This window comes from Vombatus ursinus, unplaced genomic scaffold (genome assembly GCF_900497805.2).
Source record: "Vombatus ursinus unplaced genomic scaffold, bare-nosed wombat genome assembly UNPS02004704.1, whole genome shotgun sequence".
NCBI lineage: Eukaryota > Metazoa > Chordata > Mammalia > Diprotodontia > Vombatidae > Vombatus > Vombatus ursinus.
This window is the reverse complement of record NW_020944482.1, coordinates 1598145-1618709: the sequence shown is the minus strand read 5'-3', so window position 1 is coordinate 1618709 and position 20565 is coordinate 1598145. Positions and strand designations below refer to the sequence as shown.

Sequence of the window (20565 nt, the reverse complement as noted above, 5' to 3'; positions counted from 1 at the left end):
CCATTAAAGTGCTTAGATATCTTATAATCTAGCCATTGTTTAGATTCTTAAAATCTAGCCACTGCTCAGATTCTTAAAATCTAGTCAATGCCTCACAGACTCTCAGATTCCTCAAGAATCTGGCTAATATGGCGGATCTTTAATAAACCTTGTCTTTGGATGAAAAAAAAAAAAGAAAGTTGAGGGGATAACCTTGCAGAGATTATGGTAGGATCCTCTAGACTGAGTTTCCCCAATATACTATTTTCCCTTCTGAACAGGAAATTTCCCCACCTGGGTAATTTTAAACCTGGCTAATATCCTGTGAATAACGTGGATCTTTGCCGTAGAATTGGCTATTCCAAAATAAAGGTTAACTATGATTCTTACCTATGACTCAAACAGAGCCAAGGAAACTTTGTCCTGTTATGCTGATGTCAGGTCAGTCTGTCCTCTTGAAGGGATAGTCTTGATTTATAACCATGTCCCTTTTTCTTCCTTTCATAACAAATCTATAAAAGTTTTTTTTTTTAATATGATGAATCTTGTTTCAATACTCAAACGTCTCTGGGTTACTATAATGGAATACAAGTATGAAAAATCTTACCATTTTTAATTTTTCTAATCTGAATTTATAGTCAGTTTCCTAACCTGAGCAACTAAGACAACCAGTTCTTAAGCTTGCCATCTCCTTGTTATTAGTTACATATTCATCTACAAGATTAGAGTTATAAATTATCTCATTCTTTCTGGATGATATGATCGATATGTATACATATATACATGTATTCTCAAAGTGGGGTAGGACAAAGAAGTGATGTGATAAAGTTGTAGGTTTCATTTATGTAAAAAATTTAAATTTTAATGGAGTAGTAAACAAAATTAAACTATTTTCTCTAAGAACATGGATACACATACATATGATTGGTTTCTAATGGGCTATTCAGTCTTTGACTATGTTTTAGTAATAAATTCTCAAATTTGGATTAAGGAGTTTACATATAAAATTGCATTTCTTTTATTAATTTTTATTCAAGGCTCAGGGCCATTTTTCCTAGAACTTTTGGTTAACTAAAAGCCGGTTTTCTGTTAATATTAAGTCCTTTTTCCCTTAATCAACCCATTGTGAACCCTCTAAATGTAGTTTAATCTATAACATGACTTAGTTTACTTATAAAGTCTGTTTAAGTAGGTTTGTTTCCTTAGTGGATATTTGAGATCATGATTCTGGTTAACTAAGTTTGTTCAACTTTTATGACATTAAAGGAAACATTGGATTATGAATCTTTCTTTTTAAAAAACTTTGTTGTGATACTTATGTGTACCGGTCGCGCTGTGCACTCTCCTCCTATAAGGAGCAGGCTGCCAGAGTCATACTTACCAGTCTTCGATGCCCACCCGGATAAACACAAAGACGAGCCCGATCAGGAGGTGCAAACACTCGAGCTTTATTCAGAGGCCATCACAGCAAGGCCAAGCAGGAAGGCCAGAGCAAGAGAGCAGGAGCAAAAGAGAGCGAGCTCAGATCTCTACTGTTCCTTAAGTACCTACTTAGCCCCTCCTCCTCAGCCCGCCTACTAGTCATTGATTGTAGGATCAGATACCGGAAGGGGATGTCTGGGTTTAGAGCACCAAGGGAGAGGAAGTGACGCAGGAGGCTAGGACCGGATACAGGAAGGAGACATCTGGGATTAGTGCACAGACAAAGGGAGAGTACGTGACCCAGGAAGTCAGGCCCAGATACCAGGAGGAGGCGTCTGGGGTCAGTGCTACACAAAGGGAAAGTACGTGACCTAGGAAGTCAGGAAGGAGACGTCTGGGGTTGACATTGTACCTAGGGAGGGGACTAGACAAAGGGAACTCGTTCTCTGCCCGTCCCACTCCCACGTGGCACAGCCCCCTGCTTCAGGAGCACGTGCTCCGGCTACTTTCTTGTATCCTGTTCCTTCTCCAGCTTATCACAGCTCCACATAGCACTGCCCAATGCCTCAGGAGCGTGAGCTCCAGTTACTTCTCCGTATCCAGTTCCCATCCAAGTTCACCACAACTCTGCCTAGCACAGCCCCTGCCTCGGGCGAGTGAGCTCCAGTTACTTCCTAATATCTTGTTCCTACCCCATCTTGCCACAATCTGCACTTGGCAGTAGTCAACATCAGACGGTCCCTCACAGACCTGGGTATTAGTTATGTTTTCATCTTGCTCTCTGGTTCTAATAGATCTGGGAAGTTTTGATGTATACATGATATCCAGGCTTTGTGGAGGAGTTGGGGAGGAGGGTATCAGGATTTTCAGGTAATCTTATCCTCAGATTATCTGTCCTTGGCCTGTTTTCCAGGTTGGTTGTTTTTGATGATATATATTTTCTTCTTTTTTTAATCTTCTGGCTTTTCAAAATATTTATTGTAGAGTCACTACTTTCTGTTTAGCCCATTCTAGTTTTCAAGGAGTAATTTTATTAGATAAAATTTTACTATGTTCTTTTCTAAGCTATTTCTCTTTTCCATTCTTTTCTCCATAGTCCTTATTTCATTTAACATTACATTTTGTTGCTTTTGCTTCATTTCTTCTAGGTACTCTGTAGTTTCTGTGGCCAAGCCATTCTTTTCTATAGACTCTACTTGGACTTGTTATAGAATAACTCTTCTTTCCTCTTTACTATCTCTAGCTTTGATTTCTGGATTGGGACTTCGTGCTTTAGTCAGATTCTATTCCCTCCTGTACTCTTGAATAGCTTGGGCTAGCCCTGCTTCTTTCTGGATGTATAGGCCAAGGCGAGGCCCTGTTTTCTATAGGAAATCTTTGATTTTGATTCAGTTGTCTGTTAAGTTTACTTGTTCCTTTCTCTATCTCTTTCTGCCACAGTCCCATACCCAATGTTCATCCATTGCTGTGAAGATGACAAGCTCCAACTGGATGTTATTGATTTTGCTTGCAGAAAGCCTGTTGCAAGGTCCTAGGTGATAAAACAAACAAACAAAAAAAATACATAATAAAAAAAAGTGTTTTATTTCCCAAGCCTTGCCTTGTCCATTTATCCTGTTTTGGTCTAAGTGCAGGCTGCTTGGATCCTGCCCTGTGTATCAGTTTGGCAGTCCCCTTCTGTGGTTTCTGTCTGCTGTGCTTTCCAACATCTCTGCTTCAAAAAGGAGTTTTTAACCTTTTTTGTGTCATGGACCACACTGACAATCTGGTGAAGTCTATGAACACTTTCTTAGAATAATGCTTTTAAGTGCATAAAAATGAAATAAAGAATATAACAATAGAAACCAATTATATTGAAATACAACTATAAAAACATTAAAAAAATAAATTCTAAGTTCATATACCCCAACTTAAGAAGCCTTGACTTAATGTTGTTGTTATTGTTTAGTCATTCCAGTTTTGTCTGACTCTTCTTCTTGGTAAAGATATTGGAGTGGTTTGCCATTTCTTTCTCCAGCTCATTTTACAGATTAGGAATTGAGACAAACAGAGTTAAGTGACTTGTCTAGGTTTACATAGCTGGTAAGTGTCTGAGGCCAGATTTGAACTCAGGATGATGAGGCTTCTTGACTTCAAGTCCAGCACTCTATCCATTGTGCCACCTAGCTGCCCTAAAAAAAAAAAGTACCATTTCCTTCTTCAGCTCATTTTACAGAGAGGAAACTGAGGCAAACAGGGTTAAGTGACTGCTCAGGGTTATACAGCTAGTAAGTATCTGAAGCTGGATTTGAACTCAGGTCCTCCTGACACTAGGAAGGCACTCTATCCACTATACCACCTAGCCGCCCTTGACTTAGTACTTTGGCACATTTTTTCTTGTCTTTTTGTACAGTCTTATACTCTTTGGTGGTGATTATAAGTAATTTCTCTTTGGTTTTTTTTTTTTTGTATTCAAGTGAATTTTTAGAGCTTTACTGGGGTGGTTGTGGTTCTGGGCTCATCTATGGCCTACCGTGCCACCATATTAGAAAGAAATTCTAGCCATTTTTCATTATTCTTGACCCTTTGTTCCTCCAAATGAATTTTGTTAAGTTTTTGTTTTCCCCATGGGCAGCTAGGTGGCACAGGAGATAGAGTGCCAGCCAGGCCTGAAGTCTATATAGTATTACATATATTATATAGTATTATATAATAGTATGTTTTGGCCAGAAAACCTGAGGGCACTCTCCTCCCAGATTAAGTTGCTGTTGCTGTTGTTTTTTCACTAGGCTTCTTTTAAAGCCATTCTCTGCCTCATTTCTTACCTAGTCTTAACCGCTGCCTCAGTCAAACTGAGCCCCTAGCAGAAAACGTCCAAGGTCTCCAGGGCCACCTCCAGTAGTCCTGATCTCTATCTTGCCACTGGACCCAGATGGCTCCTGAGTGAGGCTGGTGACTTTGCACAGCCCTCATTCACTTAAATCCAATTCACTTGCATGTTAGAAAAAAAAAAAAACCCAAGGCATTATCCCTGCACTCAGAAAGTACAGTACAACCAATGGGGGAGGTAAGCCAGATTCATGTTGTAGAGGGAGCTAAGAGTGTCAAGGAACCCTAGGCGGAGGTGGGGGGAATTCGACGGGGCGGAGGGGGGAGGAGGGAGACGGGGGGAGGGGGAGGGATGCGCTGGAGTGGTGACGCACGTGAATCTCTGAACTCAGACTTCCGGTGTCACTACCCTACATCCCCCCCAACCGGAAGTGGGGTGGGGTGGCTGTTAGGAATGGGATTATGTTGTGGAGTTAGGCCGGCCGAAAATTTCATATATACTTCCGGCCTTTGTAACCCACCCCCTCACGTCTTTTGTGTGGGTGTCTGGGGGTTGAAAGAGGAGTGAGCGAGCCTAGCTGCCCCCTTGCCCCCGTCCAGGGTTCGCGGTGAGTGGGGTCGGGCCGAGCTGTGCAGGGTGGTTGCCGCCGGCAGTCTCAGGGGAAGGAGGGTCGGTGCAGCCGTGGCCCCGGGGCCACCCAGACCGGCTCGCTCTCCTTGGCCCTGCCTCTTGGCTCTCACCGAACCCTTTCTCCTCCCTTCTCCCTCCTTTCACGCCTTTGCACCTTTCTTCCTCTTCCTTTCTCCTCCTCAATACGTTGCCTTCTATGACTCTTACTCGCTGTTTCCTTCTCTCTCTCCCTGCTCCCTTCCTCTCCCCATTTTCTTCCCTTCGTGCCCTCCCTCCTCTTCATTTGCATCGTCCTTCACCGTTGCTCCCTGCTAGCTGACCCTCGCAACTGAAAGAAACTGTCTTCCGAGGCTGGGAGCAAAAAAGAAAAAGAAAAAGCCTTCTCCACCACACCTTTCCCTTTTGTTTTCAGTCATGCACACATCTCTCCTGTTTTGGTTATGGGTGTTAGAGGCCCTAGGCTTGAATCCCAGTTCTTCCACTATTTAGCAGTGGAAAAGACACAGTGTGTCTTGGAGCCCCAAGCCTTATCCCTGAAGTGATTGAGTTGGACTGGATCCGGGGTTCTTAAACTTTTTTGTGTCTTGGACTCCTTTGGCAGTCTGGTGAAATCTAGTACTTCACGGTCTTGTTACCTACGTTCATAATTGAAGGAAATGCTAAATTTCGCTTGGAAGTTAGTGAAAATAAAGATGTAATTTTTTTTTCTCTCTCAAGTCTATAAACCCCCTGAAATCTCTTCTAGAATCTCAGATTAAGACCCCCTGAAATAAATTACTTTCAAGCTCCCTTTCAGCTCCAGTACTTACTGCCTTCCAATATGTTTGCTGGAACTTCACACTTTTCCTTGGGGTGTCAGACATCAGGACTTGACTAGGGGCTTGGAAGTCGCCAGGTAACAAAGATGACAGAAGGCAGTTTGTTTACACCCCAGTACTACTCAGTCCTTCCTGTTTGTTTCACCAGTCTTCACTATGGCCGTGACTTTCTGAATAAATGAATCAGTCAATCAACAAATATTTATCAAGCACCTGTGCTAGATATTGGGTATACAAATACAAAGAATGAAACAATCCCTGTTCTCAAAGAACTTACTTCTAGTAGGTGAAAAAAACAAGTATATGCAGAATATAAGGGAAATAAAGACAAATCAAAGTAGTTCAGTGCAAGTTAGTTTAGGAGTGAAGGCACTAAGCATTTGTAGGGAATCAGGAAATGCTTTGTGTAGAAGGTGATGCTTTCACTGCATCTTCAAGAAGGAGGGAATTCTGTGAAGCAGGAGTGAGAAGAGAGTGAATGCATTTTGGACATGGGGCACCAGAAGTGCAAACACAGTGAGACAGGAAACGAAGGAATGTTCTGTATAAGGAAAATGGATAAGACCGGTTTGACTGAATTGTAAGTTTGGAAGTTGGAGTAATTACTGTACGATGAGCTTAAAAAGATAAGAGTTGGGTTGTAAAGGGTTTTGAAAACTAAACAGGAGTTTGTATTTAATTCTAGAAGAAGTTAAGGAACCACTGTAGTTTACTGAATGAGGACAGTAACGTGGTCAGATGTGTGCTTAAGGAAAATCATTGGCAGCAACATGTAGAGCAGAGAGAGATTTGAGCCAGGCAGACCAATTTAGAAGGCTGTTGCAATAATCTAGGTGAGAAGTAACAAGGCCCTGAGCTAAGAGTAGCACTGTGATTAGTGAGAAGGGGTTGAATGTAAGAGATGCTGTGGATGTAGAAGCAGCAAGAATGTGCAGTGAGAGTGAGGAAGAAGTCAAGGATAATGTTGAGGTTATGAACCTGGACACTGAAAGAATGGCAGTGCCTTTCCAGAATCAGGGAAGTTTGGAAGAGGTAAAGATTGGAGTGGGAGGAAGAAATGATGAGTTCAGTTTTAGACACATTGCATTTTGAGATGTCTCTGAGACATTTGATTTGGAATATCCAATAAGCCATCAGAAGTTCTGGGGAGACCACAGGTTGGCTATGTTGATCTATGAGTCACTTGCATAGAGATGATAATTAAAATCCTGGGAGCAGATGAGATTATCAAAGAAGGAATAGAGAAAAGAAAATGGAGCCTTTAATGAAAGCAAATAGTTAAGGGTCAAATGGAGATCTGCACAAACTGGTTGATTAATTAGTCCTGGCCTTTTTTTTTTTTTAATGATTTAAACATTCTTTTTTTCCTCTTCCTAATTTGTACTTTTTGTTGGGATTAAATACCACTTTTCTATCTCAAAGCTAGCTCGTAGGGTTTTTTGTTGTTTTGTTGTTGTTGTTGTTTTTGGCTAGGCAGTGGAGTTAAGTGACTTGCCCAGGGTCACACAGCTAGTAAGTGTCAAGTGTCTGAGGCCAGATTTGAACTCAGGTCCTTCTGACTCCAGGGCTGGTGCTCTATCTACTGTGCCACCTACCTGCCCCATAGGTCTTCTTTTTCAGTTAACATAAAACCATCAGATGTTATACCTGAAAGACACCAATAACTTTCCCATGGTCGCTAGGCAAGTTAGTGGTAGAACCAGGACTAGAATTTGGATGTAGTCCAGTGTTCTTTCCACCACGTCACAGTGTTCACATTATTCTTGTATTTGAGTACTTTAAAGTCAGTGAATGACTGAGTCTGTAAGCATTTAGAAGAACTACTACTAGCATTTGTCATTTCTCTAACAGTAATTTTACAAGTTCCTCTGTCTTTATTTGGATAGCCTGACTTCTTGTTGCCATTAAGTGTACAATGCTGTTTTCTGTACTGGTCATATGTTGGGTTCAGAGAATTGCTCTGGTAAGCCTCTCCCTTTCCTTTGAGCTTCTAGAAGAATATTTCATTAATGTTTCCTAACTCTTGCTTTTTTTTTTTTCCCCCAACTCCATTGTTTTGTGTACATGTATGTGTTTTAACACTTATTTTATGATTTTAGCTCATGGTTTTGTGACATTTAACCTCCTTATTTATAAAATTAGGAGATTACAGTGTCTTTTTTTGTTTTTTTTAATTGTACTTATTGACAAATACTTAATATACAATATTTAAATACATAAAAATACTTAAAATACATAATAAGAAAAAAAGAAACATTATAAACTTAAATATAAAATAAGAAAAAAATGTCATGTGCACAGCAGAATGTAGGAGAGGATTCAGAATATATAGCAATAACTTTCCATTTCAAGAAAGCCTATATATTAAATTCTGAGTTATGTTGAAAGCTATCCATCTTTCCTTTGCTTCCTTGTAGGTTTTCTTTTGTTCTCTGCTTTACGCTTTTTACTTTGGTTTTTTTCCCCCTTCCTCTCCTCTTCCCTCATCCCGAGGCTACAATTAAGCATGGATATATTTATATAGAGATATTGATATATACATACATGTATACATATATACACATACAAAAATAAACATATACTTTCCCTAAGAGATTCTACTCCTAATCTTGTTTTTATATTTGTATCTTTTTTCCTATTTCTCCTAACTCCTCTACTTCTACTCACTACCTTACCCTCCTATTACTTAACCTACCCCGCCTCCAGCAATTCCTCCCATATCATTTCATTCCCCTAAATCTGCACACCTTTTTGTATACCCCTTTGACCTATTCCCTCACCTTTCCCTCTACAGATCCTTCCCTTATCTTCTCATTCCAGTTGAGCTAAACACCTTTCTGTGTCCCCCTTTTAACTTATTTCCTCACCCTCCCCTCTAAACATCCTTCCTTTATCCTCTCCCGCTTAGAGCTTTATTTCTTTCTAAATTTAGAAGACTTTTATATCCTTCTAGATGTGTATGTATTTTTCCCTCTTGAATCCGTTCTGGATGAAAGTAGGTTTACAGAACTAACAGCCCCTCTCCCCCGTCTAATTCCTCTGCATTGGTTCTTCCTCTTGAACCTCTTTTGTATAAGATAATTACGCTTTTAGCTGTTATTGAACAGTTTTACTTTTTGAAGTCATATCATACTCAAGTCTTCTCCAATCTTTCTTTTGGCTACCTAATTACTAATAACAATCTTAAACATAGGTTTTATATTTTACATACATTAAAGGTAAACAGTCTATCCTTATTGAGCCCCTTGTAATTGGTCATTGGTATGAACGTTATATTTCGCTTGGCTCTTGTATGTCAAATCTTCTATTGAGTTCAGCTTTGGTTTTTGTTTTTTTAACAAAGTCCTGAAAGTCTGACAATTCATTAAATGTCTATTTTTTTTTTCCATTCAGAATTGTTCAGCTTTGCTGGTGTGATATTTTTGGCCAGAAGCCCAATTCTTTTGCTCTTTGATATATAGTGTTCTGAGATCTGAGATCTTTTTGTGTTACCACTACTAGGTCTTGTATGATTCTAATTGTGGTACCACCATATGTAAACTGTTTTTTTCTTGTTGCTAATATTTTGTCCTTAAGCTGGCGGTTTCAGAATTTGACTGTAATATTCCTGTGAGTTTTCCTCGTAGGATCTCTTTCAGGTGGTGATTGGTAGGTTTTTTTCTATTTCTACTTTCCGCTCTTGTTCTAATTCTTCAGGACAATTTTCTTTAATTATTTCTTGCATTATTGTATCAAGATTATTTTTTTGATCATAGCTTTCAGGTAGTCTGATTATTCTTATGTTTTCTCTTCTTGATCTGTTCTCCATATCAATTGTTTTTCTTATGAGATATTTTATATTCTCTTCTATTTCTTCATTCTTTATATTTTGGGTTTTTTTTTCTTCATCTCATATAACTTCCCTGGCTTCCCCCTGCCCAATTCTGATTTTCAAGGAGTCATTTTCTTAAGATTCTGGATCTTCTTTTCTAATTCATTGGCATTCTTTTCCTAATCTCCTTGTTTTTCTTGGATTATTCTTATTTTTCTTTTTAGTTTTTCCTTAGTCTCTCTCATTTGATTTTTAAAGTCTTTTTTAAGTTTTTCAGTGAATTCTTTTTGGGCAGGAGACCATTTGACATTACTCTTTGAGGTAAAAGAGGGTTTCTTTTCTTCAGTCTCCTCCTCTGAAGATGAACCCCAGTCTTCTCTATTCTCATAATAGTTCTCTTTGGTTGGCTTCTTTCTTCTTTGCAGGTGCATTTTTTTTTTTTGGTAATAGTTTAGTTTTTATAATCACCTCTAGTCCTGTGGTATGGGGGATGGTGCCTCTGGCCTCAGATCCTTTTCAGTTTTCCTCTCTGATCTTGAACTCAAACCAACACCTCCAGCTTTCTATAAGTGCTCACAGCCAACTGCATCCAGCTCCACTGCTTCTGCATTTACCAGGTCTGGGCTGGTTCCTTCTCGCCCCCACTGCATCTCCTCAGCACAGCCGAGTCTGGCGTTCCTTGTCACCAGAGGTTTCCTAGATCTTCCCCAGCTCAGATACCCAACTCCTCTCACTGTCCTAAGGGGAAAGCTTCCTGTGGCTGGGGCCCAGGCAGCCTCCCAGCCTAACCAACCCTAGGGTATACTGCTTGTTATTTAAGTGGTACCTAGCCTGAAGGTGTTTACTCTTCACAGGGAGGAAGCCTCATCTTGGGATTTTTCTTCAGATCTTCTCTGTGCCAGGAATACCCCTGTTCTGCCCCTTATCTTATTTATTTTCACCACTCTGTGTTCTCCCTGAGGTGCTATTTTATCTCTTTCGTGGAGGAAAATCTTGAGAGCTTGAAATTTTCTGATCTATTCCGCCATCTTCTCAGAATCCTTTCCTAGAATGTCTTTTAAGGTCCTGTCTAGATCTAACTGAACAATTATCTACAGAGGTATAGTGAAAATCTCAAAAGTTAATCATATAAAAATTTAATTGCCTTTAAGAAAGATAAGTTTGTATCATATTGAAAGCTTTAGAGAAGTGGGGCTACTATTATTGCAAACAAATAAGGTTAGAATTAAAGTTAACTCCACAAAGATTGGAAGTTTCTGTTTTATAGCAGCAATAATTTCTTCTCTTTTAAGTGCCTGAAAGAGAAAGTCAAGAGCTGGAGTTTGATTCCTTCAAGTGGCACCCCCTGAATCTAGATGATGTCTGCAAAATCCAGGGAGGTTGCATCCCTGACCCCTGGACCTCCACAGGAAGAGAGACCTCTGAAAATGGAACTGGGAGGGGTTTGTGCCTGGGAACAGGAACCAGACCTACAGTGGAACACACCCTTTGATGGGGAGATTTTTCGCCAGCGTTTTAGGCATTTCTGCTATGAGGAGACTCCTGGACCACGTGAAGCTCTGAACCAACTCAGAGACCTTTGTCAGAAGTGGCTGAGACCAGATATTCATACAAAGGTGCAGATCCTAGAGCTACTAGTGCTGGAGCAGTTCCTGACCATCCTGCCTGAAGAACTACAAGCCTGGTTGCAGGAGCACCATCCAAAGAGTGGGGAACAGGCAGTGACTATGTTGGAGGATTTAGAGCAAGAGTTTGATGAGTCAGATCAGCAGGTAGGAAAGGAAAGAGAATGGGTCAACTATTGTGAGACAATATGAGTTATGTCTTTGTAAGAAAAATGAGAGGCATAGAGCAGGAATGATGGGATGTTGTCAAACATCAGTATCCCTTGAACTATGTGTTTTCTGTTGGGTTAACTTTATCTGCTTCTTTTCTTCTACTTTTAATTATTATCAGAAATTTAATGAAACAAATCCTTGTTCTTCCCTGCTCTCTGTTGGATATTGAGTGGAGGGGATAAGAGTCTGGATATCTGTTCTTGGAGATTGTATTTCCATTCCCTGTAGTGATTTCCTTACATGTGATATGGAGAAAATATTCCTGAGTTCTTGTGATAGGTAACTGCTGCTGAATAATACTCACCATATGGAGATCCAGGGGGTTGAAACTTAGGTTTTTATTATGCTGAAGCATAGGTCCAGAGCTCAGAAAAATAACTCAGATCCTTGACTAGAGTTCTAACAAGGCTTATATAGTTTTCAGTTACATCAGAGTGACAGAAGGATAATTTTTGGTCATATATCCTTTAAGGCCATAAAAGTTAAGAAGACTTAGTTTTGCTGTCTATAGGTAAACTAAGGGAAGCTCCATACTAAAGTTTTACTTAAAGATTTATACAAAGCTACATTTAGAGAATTTACAATGGACTAATTGAGAGGGGAGATTTACATGCCAAAAGATAATCACAAGGTTAGAGCTGGTTGAGATCCTTCCACAAATAAAAAGTGTTAAATTACTTGAGAAGCCTTGACTAAAATTACAGGTATAATAAATTCCTTTTTCCTCCCTTTTGGCTTCTTATCTCAGGAATGTCCAAGGGCCTTCACCTGATATTAACATCCCATGAGACAGGCTTCATCCAGGCAAATAACCTCCAAAACAGAAGAGGCAACCCTGAACTCCAAAATAATAAAGACTAATAAAAAGAAATTTTAAAAATCTTATGACACCAACCTGTACCTAATTTTCTCCAGGTTAGAGACTCTACCTACAGAAAAGAGGAGATTTTGGAGGAGTCAACATTTCTAGGAACATTACAGAAGTCCTCTTGTGTTCAGCTCCAGGCTTTGGAGGCCCAGGTCAAATGTGAGTCAACAGAATCCTACTTCCAGTCACAAAGAGGTGAGAAGCAAGATTTTATCAGGAAGGAGGGTGAAAGTAGAGAATTACACAAATTATCTCTTATGTTTCCTCCCCAGAAAAGTCCTCTGACTTCTCACTTTGGGAGATACCACCATATACCATACTCTCTCAATATAAAGTTTCAATTTTATGATTTCTTAATTCTTTCTCAGTATTCAAATTGTCATGAAATCCTGCCATTTTCTATTCCCACACATTGCTACAATGTTATTTCTTCCACTACAACTTCTTCATAATTTCCCTGACTTTGAATTTGAGATTTAGATGCTAAAATAATCTTTCTTTTTAAAATTGAATACCTTTCAGTTAACAAAAATCTGTTTTCTCTCCCTCCCACCACCTTCCCTCATTCAAAAAAAAAAAAGAGAAACAAAACAGTCATAACAAATACGCAAAGTCAAGCAAAACAAAATTCTATATTAGCCACATTCAGAGCTATATGTCTCATTCTATCTATTTAGTCCGTCACCTCTGTGTCAGGAGATGGCTAGTATTCTTCATTATCTGTACTTGGGATTCTTGGTTGGTCATTGCTTTGATCAGAGATAATAAGTCTTTAAAAGTTTTCATTTTTACAGTGTTGTTGTAATGGTATCAATTGTTCTCCTGGTTCTCCTCACTTCATTCTGATAAAGTCATGAAAATATTAGCAGGTTTCATAAAATAACATCTCTCAATCCACTCCTTTGACTGATCTTGCTTCAGATATCCTGTACATCAAATTTTCCTTTGATTTCAGTTTCTTCCTTGATTCAGCAGACATTTATTGAGCAAATACAATGTGCAAATAGATGTAGAAGAAAATAACAAAAAAATGGTTGGTACCTTCCAGGAACATATTACCTGTGCTTCTTTCTTTCCTCCTTCCCACTAAGATTTTTGCTAGTTTTTTGCACACACATATACACATACATGCAAGATTCTTTTCCATTTCAACAGCATTTATTGAGCATCTATTGTTTTACATACTAAGGAACTTAAATTTGTTCAGGATAAAATATTAATATTGTACCCTGAATTTTAGACATGAGTGTGCTAAAAAAAATGTTGTTATTCATTTAACATTAATTTAAATCCAAGCATTTCTATTTTGGAGAGAGGGGTCTAAACTAGCCACATCTCTTCTTGCCTTCAGAAATGTCTCTAACCCAAGACAATTTAAAATAACATTTATAGGAATCTTGAATAAGGGAAAGTTTACAATATGATAAAATACTATTTTGAATTCACATTTTATCCCACCTAAAAGAATAGTCAGTCTTCCACTAAAACTACCTAATTCCTTCTTTGACCACACTTCTCTGGTATTCTCCTAAGTAATTGGAAGGGACCTTTTCCCAGTGATAAATACTGTAATCCCTCCAAAATAGGGAAAGGGGCACCACCCTTAGGTAGGTCATAGCTCATCCCTTCTGAGGATGGGAAAAACAAAAATCTTAACTAAACCACTGTTCTACTTTTCTATCTTTTAAAAAAAGTATTTATTTATTTTTAGTTTTTAACATTCACTTCCATAAGATATTTAAATTTAAATTTTCTTCCCCACCCAAGATGGCATGCAATCTGATATAGCCTATACATTCATTTTAAGCATATTTTCCCATTAGTCATGATGTAAAGAACAATTAGAACTAATGGGAGGAACCACAAGAAAAAAGCAATAAAACAAAACAACAAAGGAAAAGGAGAGCAAATAGTATGCTTCCATCTGCATTCAAACTCCATAGTTTTTTCTCTGGATGTGGATAGCATTTTCCATCGTGAGTCTTTTGGAGTTGTCTTAGATCCTTGCATTGCTGAGAAGAGCCAAGTCTATCAAAGTCAGTCATCAGTGTGACTGTTACTGTGTACAGTGTTCTTCTGATTCTGCTCATTTCACTCAGCATCAGTTCATATAAGTCTTCCCAGGTTTTTCTCAAGTCTGCTTCCTCATCATTTCTTATAGCACAGTAGTATTCCATTACATTGATATACCACAGCTTGTTCAGCCATTCCCCAATTGATGGACATCCCTTCAATTTCCAATTCTTTGCCACCACAATAAGAGTTGCTATAAATATTTTTGTACATGTGAGTCCTTTTCCCGTTTTTATGATCTCTTTGGGATACAGCCCTAGAAGTACTATTGCTGGGTCAAAGGATATGCAAGGGTATGCACAATTTTATAGCTCTTTGGGCATAGGTCCAAATTGTTCTCCAGATCCACTTTTCTATCTTAATTCACTTACCTCCTCCACCTCCGCCTCCATCCCTTAGGTATTATTCTTGACCTTTCAAACATTTTCCTAAAGGGAAAGACTGGAAAGGACTTTAGTATAGAGAATTTTGTTGTCCTTCGTTTTTTCAAAGAGGACCAGTGACATCATGGGTGATGTCTTGACTCATGAGTGAATTGGATTTAAATGAGGCAGAGTTGCACAAAGTTGTCAGCCTGACTCTCTTCCAGAGTCACTTAAGTCCAGTGGCAAGACAAAAGTCAAGATCACTGTTGATGGCACAAGATGCAGTGTCTTCAATGTCTGACCAAGTTCTAAATGTTCTATAGTGCTCTTCAGCCATCTTCATGGCCATTGGAGCAAATTGTTCTCATCCACTCATTCCTTCAGGGGAAGTATTCTCATGCTTGGGGTAGACATCCCCCTAACTCACTGACAGGCTTGAGGCCCCAGTTACCCTCAACCTAGTTTAGCCCATCTACTTGGCTGCTGCACATGCTTCAGCTTCTTGGAACCACAGATGAGAGTTCAATGCCAGGTAGACATCAAAGGTAAATGAGCAGAAAAGAGTTTGGCAAGTCCTCACACCAGAGGTGCCAGGTCCTCCTTGAACACCCCATATACCCTAGATAGAGAATTTAATGTAATTCTAAATGTCATTTTTATATCCGCCCTTCTGCTTTACCATTTCTTGGACTCTAGCATCTGCTTACTTTCCTTTATTATTCCTGCTGCCATATTCTTATGACCACAAAGACTGTGTTTTAGATTTATTTACAAAGAAACAAAGTAGTATACAGAAATGTCAAGAAATCACATTGGCAGATATTGATAAGGTAATTAATCCACCAAAGTATTGAAATTTTTAAGGATTTCGGGTACCCTGAAGTAGTTATAAAAGAACAGACTACTTGGTACTTAAACTTCTAAACTAGTTTATTCAGCTTAGATCCTGGAACCCTCTCCATCTAAATATTTGCCTGTTGGCTTCCTTCATGTCTCAGTTCCACTGTCTGCAAGAAGCCTTTCCCAGTCTTCCTTAATCTTAGTGCTTTGCATCTGAGATTATTCCCAATTTATCCCATATAAATCTTATTTGTACATGAGAGCAGGGACTGTTTTTGCCTTTCTTTGTATCTCCAGCACTTAACACAGTGTTTGGCATAGGAAGTGCTTCATTAATGTTTTTTGACTTATTGACTAACTGGAAGCCTCAACCCCACACCATATGCTCTGACCAATATTTACTGATCTTTGTCTTTCTAAGATCTTCTGCCCCTACAGAAGCTAAAACACCCTCATGTTGGTTGAGGGTTCACCTACCTGAGTTCTTAGGAACAAATTTATTCACCTACTCTACAATCCTACATTTACTTTCAGCCAATGAGTAAACTTCCTCATTGAAGTCAAACTTCTGGTGTTCTACCTACATTTCTATATTTTTAGTTAACTAGCATTTTTACTGGCTGTCCACCATGCCTAGAATCCTCTCTTTTTATATATGACTTCTTGGCTTCCATCGAGTCTCAGCTATAGTCCCACACTCTGCAAGAAGCCTTTACTGGTCACCCTTAATGCTAGGGCCTTCTCTCTAAAATTATCTCCAATTTATCCTATGTGTATCTTTTTTTTAGTGTAGTTATTTGCATGTTGTCTCCTCTGTTGTGATTGAAATTAAGGTAAACTGAGGCATAAAGTTCTGAGCATGTTCAATTTATTGGTAAGGCTAGCAATTACCAATAAAATAATTCTTTCAGCTCCTCAGTAAGCTAAAGGACCATAAGTTAGGGCTTACTAGCCTTCATATAGTTTTGGGAAGTACAGGAGAACAAAGAACAGGAAGTATCACAGATGGAAAATAATATGATTGATTATGAATTCTGAAGTATAGATGATGAAAACCAATATGGTTGGATGGAAGTTGGGAATGCAAGGCTAGCAACCATCCCTCCTTACATCTTGTTATTATGGTGGTATTTACTTACATGGCTAGTTGGTATCACTAAGTACTGACAGACTAGAAAGACAGCCAGCAGTGGAGAGAAAACATTTTCTGGTGCCCACCTGCATCTTGCAGGGCTTGTTAGCGAGACAACAGATCTTTCTTAATTGTCCGTGGATCTGTAAAGTTCTTTAATGAGATAACAGATTTCCCTTAATTGTGCATGGGCAATAAGATATGTATACATAATATATTTCTTTGAATTAAGGTAATTTATGGGACAACTTAGCTCAGAGATGAAAGCTAAACTTCTAAACTCATGAACTTAACTCAGAGACAAAGAAATATGGCTTAGGTAGTTACAGAATAGAATCAATTATAGAATGGAATCAAATACAAAATACTAAATAGACATTTGATATTCTCACCCCCATTGGATGGTGGATTTCTTGAAGGCAGAAACTATTTTTGCCCTTCTTTGTATCCCCATCACTTAACACAGTAATTTCACCTTCCTCAGCCCAAAGTAGAGAGTGAATAAAAAGAACTAGCACATATACCTTTAGTTAGCAAGTATTATCTTTTTGTGTGTGTCTTAGCCCCTAATAAGCCATTAGCTCTGTGAGGTAAGGGAACGTGTTTTATCTAGACTTGTTATATTCCCTAGCATTTAACACAGTGCTCTAGTGCTTTAAAAGTGCTTGTTGAGTGAACTAAAGTGTTTCCCATCCCCCATAAATTTTAACTTGAATTTCACTTCATTCCCATAGTTCACAAAAGTTATTTTTTATTGCATGCATGCTTGTAAACTTTCATTTTTCATCTGCCTTCTCCATTCATCCAGGATCTCTTTAGAGGCCATATAATGCCCCTTAGTTTATTCTAAATATGGTTGGGAGAAGAGAATATAACCTTCCTGATGACCCTTTTATAAGTGGTTTTCCCACTGTAGTTTGTAGGCATAGTGTTTTAAAGATAGAAAAATGGTTGGAATATGCATATCCCTTATGTCTCCTTAGGTCAGAAGTTATTATCCTTTTTTTGTGTTTATGGACTTCTACCATAGTTTTGACAAACCTCCGTAATTTTTCTATCCCACACCATTAATATCTTATTAGTCCTATTCCGACCATTGCCTACTATCCTCTCTATTCCTGCTCCCCAGCACCTCTTTCTGAACTTCTCATTTAATTAGGTTTCTCTCCATTTCCAGGCCTCCTTTGCCTCCCACTCTTTCCATGAGTCCCTTGTTTCCTCCCACTTATTTTTGCTCTACTTACTTCTTACTACTACAGAACTCAAATGATTGCAAGAGATTTGATTTAGTCCCCTGGCTTACTTTTTAAAATGAGAATGTTATGATCTTTAGTGATAAAATCAAGTAAAATTACACTTGCAGTTTTTAAAAGTTTTGACAGGTTTTGCATTTTTATCCCCCTCATTTCCAAATGTTTCATTCCCTTACCTTTTCCTAGGAAGTCTATTTACAATTGACTTTAAAAAAACAGATCTTCAAGGGGGCAGCTAAGTGGTGCAGTGGATAGAGCTCTGACCTTGGAGTCAAGAGGACCTGAGTTCAAAGATGACCTCAGACACTTGACACTTAATAGCTGTGTGACCCTCGGCAAGTCACTTAACCCCAATCGCCTAAGCAAAAAAAAAAAAAAGACCTTCAAATATAGATTTCCATATCACAGCTTAGTTACCTACCCTTTTTGCAGGTGAACATCTAATTTATCTAGAACAGATGGTTACTTTCTTCTTGGAGATCAAAAGGTCAAACAACACAACCTCATTGTTCTATTTTATTACCCACATGTTTAAAAAATGTCCTTTCCTATGACTAATCAAAATCATCTGCTCTCATCTAAACCTTTTTCCTGTCTTTTTTTTTAACTTAGTAGATATTAAGAATGACTGATTATCATCTCCTTCATAAAAATTTTTTATACATTTAAAGTCCATAATCAGTTCACCCTGTCATCTGCTCTTTCCAATGCTAAACAATCCATATTGTAAGCTTTCTTCATTGATTTAATCACTTTTGTCAATTATTCCTAAAACCTCTGTAGTTTCTTCAAGTCCTAAAGTTGGCTTATTGTCCCTTTCCCATAGTACTACTTTGTTGTAAGTAGTATACATACACATTTTTAGTATTCTTGGTGTTTTGTTTCAATCCTTTTTGTTTTCCTGAGAATCAATGACATTTCCTTGCTTTGTTTATTTTAGGTGGTGATAATCAGAGTGAGGAACACTTAACTCCAAAGCAGGAAATTTCTACAGAAAAAGAACTACATGAGGATGTCTCTGGAAATATTAATGGCAATATTCCACAGGTTTCAGAATGTGATAAACACCATAAGGGTAGACTGAGAAAAAGGAAGGAAAATCTGCTGGGCCAGAGACAACATAAAGATAATGAATGGGAGAAAAATTTCACTTGGAGCTCAGGCTTTATTAGGAATCAAAGCACCTACTCTATAGAAAAACCTTATGGGTGTGATACATGTGAGAAAGCCTTCAGTCAGAGCTCACATCTTCTTAATCACCAGAGAATTCATACTGGGGAGAAACCCTATGAATGTCAGGAGTGTGGGAAAGCCTTCAATTATAGCTCACACCTTATTCTACATCGGAGAATCCATACTGGGGAGAAGCCTTATGAGTGTGTTGAGTGTGGGAAATCCTTTAGTCAAAGTTCAAGCCTTATTCAGCATCAGAGAATCCACACTGGAGAGAAACCCTATCCGTGTAATCAATGTAGTAAAAGTTTCAGTCGAAGCTCAAACCGTATTTTACATCAGAGAATACACACGGGAGAGAAACCTTATGAATGTGATAAGTGTGGGAAAGCCTTCAGACAGAAATCTGCCCTTGTTCTACATCAGAGAATCCATACTGGAGAGAAACCTTATGAATGTGAAGAATGTGGGAAAGCCTTCAGTCAGAGTACAAACCTTATTAAACATCAGAGAAGCCACAGTGGAGAAAAAATCCTTTCAGCATCATGAGTTTGGGAAAACTTTTAGTCAGAACTCAGGTCTTTGTTATCAATAGAAAAAAAACACTGGAGAAAAATTCCTTGACGTAATCACTGTAGTTTAAAATGTCATTCATAGTTTTCCTATTTGAACAGTATAGAAGCCCCTCCAGACAGAAGGTCTATTAGTATAACAAATAAAGAAAAAATGTTAAAAAAAAACATTGAAATCTTGTCTAGCAGTCTTAGTAATGGTTTGCAAGTCAGTCAATAAACATTGAGGATCTACTTTATGGGAATTTCAGTACAAATGCAATAGCAAGACTCCCTGCTTTCAAAGTGCTTACATTCTACTTAGAAGATACAATATGTTTACAGTAAGTACAGCCCTAGACTTTTTCTTGAAATCTTGTTTTTAATCATCCACATGGGATCACATTACACTTCCAAATATGCATTCCTATTCTTACTGCAAATAACAAAATTGATAGCTAGGGCTCTCTGTTGTCAGAGTTCCCTCTTTGAAACCAGCGTAGTTTGTGAGTAACAATGAGTGTGTAAGTCTATATAACATTTACACCCCATATATGAAATCTCTTGTTATTCTTAAATGCATCTTATATTCTAAAGACCGAATAACCTCCTCATATAACTGTACTAGTATGTTTTGATACTATGTTCTGAACATAGGAATCAAATTTTTCAAAAAAAAGTAGAAGAGTTCTGCAGAGTAGAGTTAAAGAGTTTTCCAGTACAGTTTGGAGGTGTTTAAGGGTCTCTAGAGCATGTGTATGCTACAGATCAAACACCATTAACATTAAACCAGCACTAAATGTCTCATTACTCTGTTTAAAGTGAATTTTATAATTAATATCACAATTCACTTGTTTTATTATTTAATCTTGCACATTTACATAAACTTCTGTAATTAATGCATTTATTTCACCTTAGTAATGTCTAGATATACATTTTTTTAAACAGCTGGCCTTGAAATCAGAAAACTCTGGGTTCAAGTCTTCCTCTGACATTCTGGCTG

The 20565-nt window shown here is 38.3% G+C and overlaps 1 protein-coding gene across 1 annotated transcript; it reads left to right on the top strand.

Moving 5' to 3' along the window:
* Positions 1-4641: 4641 nt before the first annotated feature.
* On the top strand, positions 4642-19817 carry LOC114027161 (zinc finger protein 397-like). The gene is made up of 4 exons (XM_027841077.1): positions 4642-4817; positions 10762-11241; positions 12223-12370; positions 18779-19817. Exons 2-4 carry the CDS (start codon positions 10825-10827, stop codon positions 19558-19560), a joined length of 1347 nt encoding a protein of 448 aa, XP_027696878.1. The 5' UTR covers positions 4642-4817; positions 10762-10824; the 3' UTR covers positions 19561-19817.
* Positions 19818-20565: the final 748 nt, after the last annotated feature.